The sequence below is a fragment of the Lupinus angustifolius genome, chromosome LG13 (assembly GCF_001865875.1).
Source record: "Lupinus angustifolius cultivar Tanjil chromosome LG13, LupAngTanjil_v1.0, whole genome shotgun sequence".
Classification (NCBI taxonomy): domain Eukaryota; kingdom Viridiplantae; phylum Streptophyta; class Magnoliopsida; order Fabales; family Fabaceae; genus Lupinus; species Lupinus angustifolius.
This window is the reverse complement of record NC_032021.1, coordinates 9,108,982-9,113,531: the sequence shown is the minus strand read 5'-3', so window position 1 is coordinate 9,113,531 and position 4,550 is coordinate 9,108,982. Positions and strand designations below refer to the sequence as shown.

At 28.9% G+C, this 4,550-nt stretch overlaps 1 protein-coding gene across 1 annotated transcript; it reads left to right on the top strand.

The window, feature by feature from the left end:
• Positions 1-1,353, top strand: LOC109363331 (probable membrane-associated kinase regulator 6). The gene is made up of 2 exons (XM_019609561.1): positions 1-779; positions 1,053-1,353. The coding sequence occupies exons 1-2, from the start codon at positions 125-127 to the stop codon at positions 1,058-1,060; spliced, it is 663 nt and encodes a 220-aa protein (XP_019465106.1). The 5' UTR covers positions 1-124; the 3' UTR covers positions 1,061-1,353.

Below are 4,550 nucleotides of genomic sequence, written 5' to 3'. Positions count from 1 at the left end.
TTGAAAGATATTCTCCATAAGAAGATAGCCTTAGCTAGCTTTATCACACCTTCTATTCCTTACCCTCACACTACCCAATTTGTCAATCATTTCAAGAATATTTTCCACCTTCTAAGTAGAAACCATGGAAACTTCTCAAACTCTTTCAATTGAAAGTTTCTCATATAGTTGGCTAGTGAACCTGAAACCTTCATTAGGAAGCCTAGATAGCTCTCATAGAACTTCTCTTGATGCTTCTGATGAAGCTTCATTCATTGAAATGGACCCACGAATGCCACCCTCTAAAAGATTCTTTAAGAATCATTCACAAGATTTCAAGTTTGATTTTCCCGTTTTGCAATCTCCTCTTGTTGATGCAGATCAACTCTTTTCCAATGGTCACATTATGCCTCATTTTGTTGAGTCATTGAAGATAGAACCATATGAGTCCTTAGATTTTAATCCAAGCCTAGCTTCCTCTTCACATGCACCTAAAAATGTTTCTCCAAAGGGTCCTACAAGATGCCCTTCATTAAAAAGATGTAGGACTTTATCAAGGAGAATATTTCAGAAGTACCTTAATTTTTTAAGGCCTTTGTGTAGAAAATTGAGGGTTCACAACAAATCAGATTCAAATCATGAAGTTGTTGTTAAAAGAACTCAATCAGTGAAGAATAGGGGATGTTATTCGGAATCGTCACCTCGAATTAGTTTAGCTTACTCAGAAGATGCTTGGCGCAAGTCCTGTGATTCTGAAAGCTCAATATATGAGGCAGTTCTCCATTGCAAGAGATCCATTGGTATGTAAAAAAAATTGAACATATCTGTCAAATTATCACTTAAGCATAAGCTTTTAAATATGGGTCCACGACTATTACAAACGCCAATATGTTAAGGTTTTGAGAATTGCCGAAATTATATCATGACTGCAGCTATGGCCTCGTCTGCTCGTAATTCTCTACAAGGTTTTGGAAGTTTCCGAAACCACGTTAATAACCTCTACTAAAAAGCTTGATGGAATTATGTACATTTTTGTGGACTGATTGAGACATTTTAACGCTTCTTTGTTGCAGAAAGATGAGTTAAGAATGTTCCAAAGGGGAGAAGGTAAATATAAAAAGTGAAAGAGGAAAGAAGAGGAATATACAAGGCCAAACTATCATCTACCACTCATCCTCTGTCTCCATTATCCTCTGTTTGAGTGATTAATGGAATGTCATAAAATAAATATGTGGTTCAACATTATTCTAGCCTTGAGCTCAAATTGGGAAAAAGATGGAGTACAATTTTGTTTGTTTCTCATGTAAATATCTCGGAGAATACTTTTACTACAGATGATAATTTATTTCCTTATCTCAGTGAAGTTCTTCAACTGATTTTGGAATTAATGGATATGTATATATGATGATAGTAACTTTATATATATATATATATAATTCCTCAAATACAATCTATAACATGCCTTAAAAAGGTTTTAATTTAATTTTTTGGGTCTTCTGGATTTAAGAAAGTGAGTAAGCTTCATAAATTCAGTATTCAGAGAAATTTTTTTTCCCATTTTAAGCTAGACAGGCTTAAGCAAGTCTTAAACTCAAAGGCAATAATAAAAACAAAAACAGACAACAAATGTGCAAAGCCGTTGTATTATATGGGGATTTATGTAGCACATATCCATTATTGAAGGTAATGGTGGAGAAGTACCAATAATTATTAATACCTCACCGGTTATATATAGTTCATATAGGGATATAACATTTCATCAATAGTTAAGTAATATATTTTAATAAATGTAATAGTTTATAATATTTTATTTGCATCATATAACTTAATTATTGAAATAATGGACTAAAGATTCAACATTAATGTGTCATTTAAAAAGAATAAAGACTTATTTTAGTCATCAAGTTTTTATGTATACTAATTTGGTTCTTGAAAAATTGAAACTCAAAATGGTCATAAAAATATCAAATATGAATCAAATTAATTATTTTTAATATTTTTATAACATTATTTTGATTTACATTCATGATCTTTGAGTACTAATTTGATTTTTATTTTCAAAGGATTGAATTAATATGGGCGAAATTTGTAAGGATCAAGTGAGTATTCATTATTTTTTTAAAAAAAAATTTGTGTGCCTTAATCATAGCAATATGTGCAAGATTAAATACTTAAATTGACTTCTTAATTTTTCTTTCCTATTAATGTCCGATCCTTATTAAAAACAATAAGAACGTGTTGCAAAAAATATTTCCATCCACTTGTTTTTAAGGTGAACAAAATATTAATAGCTATTTTTTAATTATTTTCTTAGCATTACTATCTAGTTTGATAATATAGGTGATATAGTTAGTAGAATAAATAACTGATCATTAATATAATAAAACAATCAAACTTTTAGGACGTAAGAAGCTTTTAATATAAATAATTTTGACAACTTGAGCCCATCAAATTTGAAGTAGGTAAGAAAGCATATCTCATTTTATTTTTCTTAATTCCAATAATTGTGATGCCTTCAAAGATCAAAATCTTCACCGGCATAAAAAGATTTTACATGTTAAAAACTAAACATGCTAGAAGTATAAATATTTATATCAGGATCCACTTACTTCAAGAGTAAGTAGAAAAGATCTACTCGACATTTCAATCATTTATTTTAGAGAAATATAATAATTTTAATTAATGAAGAGATTTTAACTATTAGATTTTTCTCTAATAAATAACTAAATGACGTGGAATAACTTTTTTTTCACTTAGTCACGAAGTAAGTGAATCCCTCGCTTAACTAATAAATAAAAGTGTGTTTTTTCAAAGGTTAAAGTATTTTTGTTTAAATAGTAATACTCAATAAAATGACTCACAGTATCAGCCGCCTCTAATGGACAGGCCAGATAAGAAGATTTTATTCCCTAAGCTATCATTTATGTCACGTTTTATTGGGAGGAAACCACTACTCATCTAAGCTTTGGTTGAATGGTTTAAATTTCATTTCATAACTGCAATTTTGACTACTTTTAATGATCTCTCCAACTAATCACCATTGCAATTCTAATCATATTAACATGATTTTCTTGCATTTGTATATGCTAACGTGGGTTCCGGTGAAAAAAAATGAAAGAATAAAATATAGAAGAATGAAAAAGGAATAAAAATAATTTTTTTCTATTATTTAATTATACGACATACCAAGAAATAAGTTCTTATGCCACTAAAAAATTATCACAATGTGTATTATTTTTTTAGTTTTTAGAAATATTTTTATAAAAAAGAATAAATAAAACATATATCATAATTTTAGTGGTTGAATAAGATAAATTATTTCAAGGAGATACTTTATTCTATTGATTACAATGAATAGTGGGAAGGAAAGAAAAAAATTGTTGGACCCTTAAATTTTTATTTTCTCTTTTGGGAGGAAAACTAGAGTGAAGAAAATTAATAACATATTTTCAAATGCTAACTCCTTATAAACTTTAAAAAATTCATATTATGTGGTAGCCACCTTTTGTAAAGGTAACTAATTTCCTAACATTCCAATAAAAGCAAAATATGTTATTATAAATGTTATTATTATTAAAAATAACTATAATCTTTTCTCTCTAATTTTGTTTATATTTTCTTTTATACCAAACAAGTAAAAAATTATTTCCTTTTTTACTTATTTTTTCTTTTCAACTTTTCTTTCTTTAACTTTTCTCTGAATCAAACATAGTGTAAGTGCAAATATGGTGGTATTGAATTGTGTTTGTAAGTGCTTATAAACTTAAATAGATAGTAATACTTGAGACACTAAATGTCCTACATTCGGTCTTAGACAGGAAAGTATTTTTAGTCAATCCCACATAGTAAGACTAAAGTTTGATAATTCTTGAATTTAATGAGTAGAAAAGTGATCTGATCAATTTGATGGATGCGTTATGCTTTGTCTCCCAGTTATTATTCTTTTAAATTTTGCTTTCTAGTGAAAGTAGTTATCTTGCAAGGAAAACATTGAACCTGGAAGTCTGAAGCCAAGACAAAGAGCTTGGAGAAAGATTTATAATGTATTCCAAACTATCTCTTAGACTAACAAAAATATATAATGTCAATTAAAAATATTAATTATTTATTATTTTTCAGTTTTTATTTTAATATCATTAGTCCTAGATATGTTTTGGAAAAGAGTTGAGATAACATATCCTTGTCCAAGATGTTTTGATGGGAAAGGTAACATTTAGTTCCTAATCTAAAACATGACCTGATGGTTGAGATAAGCACTTACTGACTTCTAGTCCAAAAGAAAAAGAAAAGCAAAGTAAAAAAGGTAGACTCTATCAAAGGAAAAGTATATATACTCGTGTTCTAATTCCTTTTATATCTTGAAGGCCACGTCTCATAATGCATGGTGGGCTTCATTAAGAGAGATTCTTGGTATGGACCATATGCATGCACTCATCATCACTTTATTGTGATTGGACAAAATCATGCAAATCTCTTGGTCACAAATCTTTCACACTTTCTATGTCAGCATTATTATGTCTTTGTACTATAATTACAGCAAATGGAAGTTGAAGATCAGTTAGTACAATACT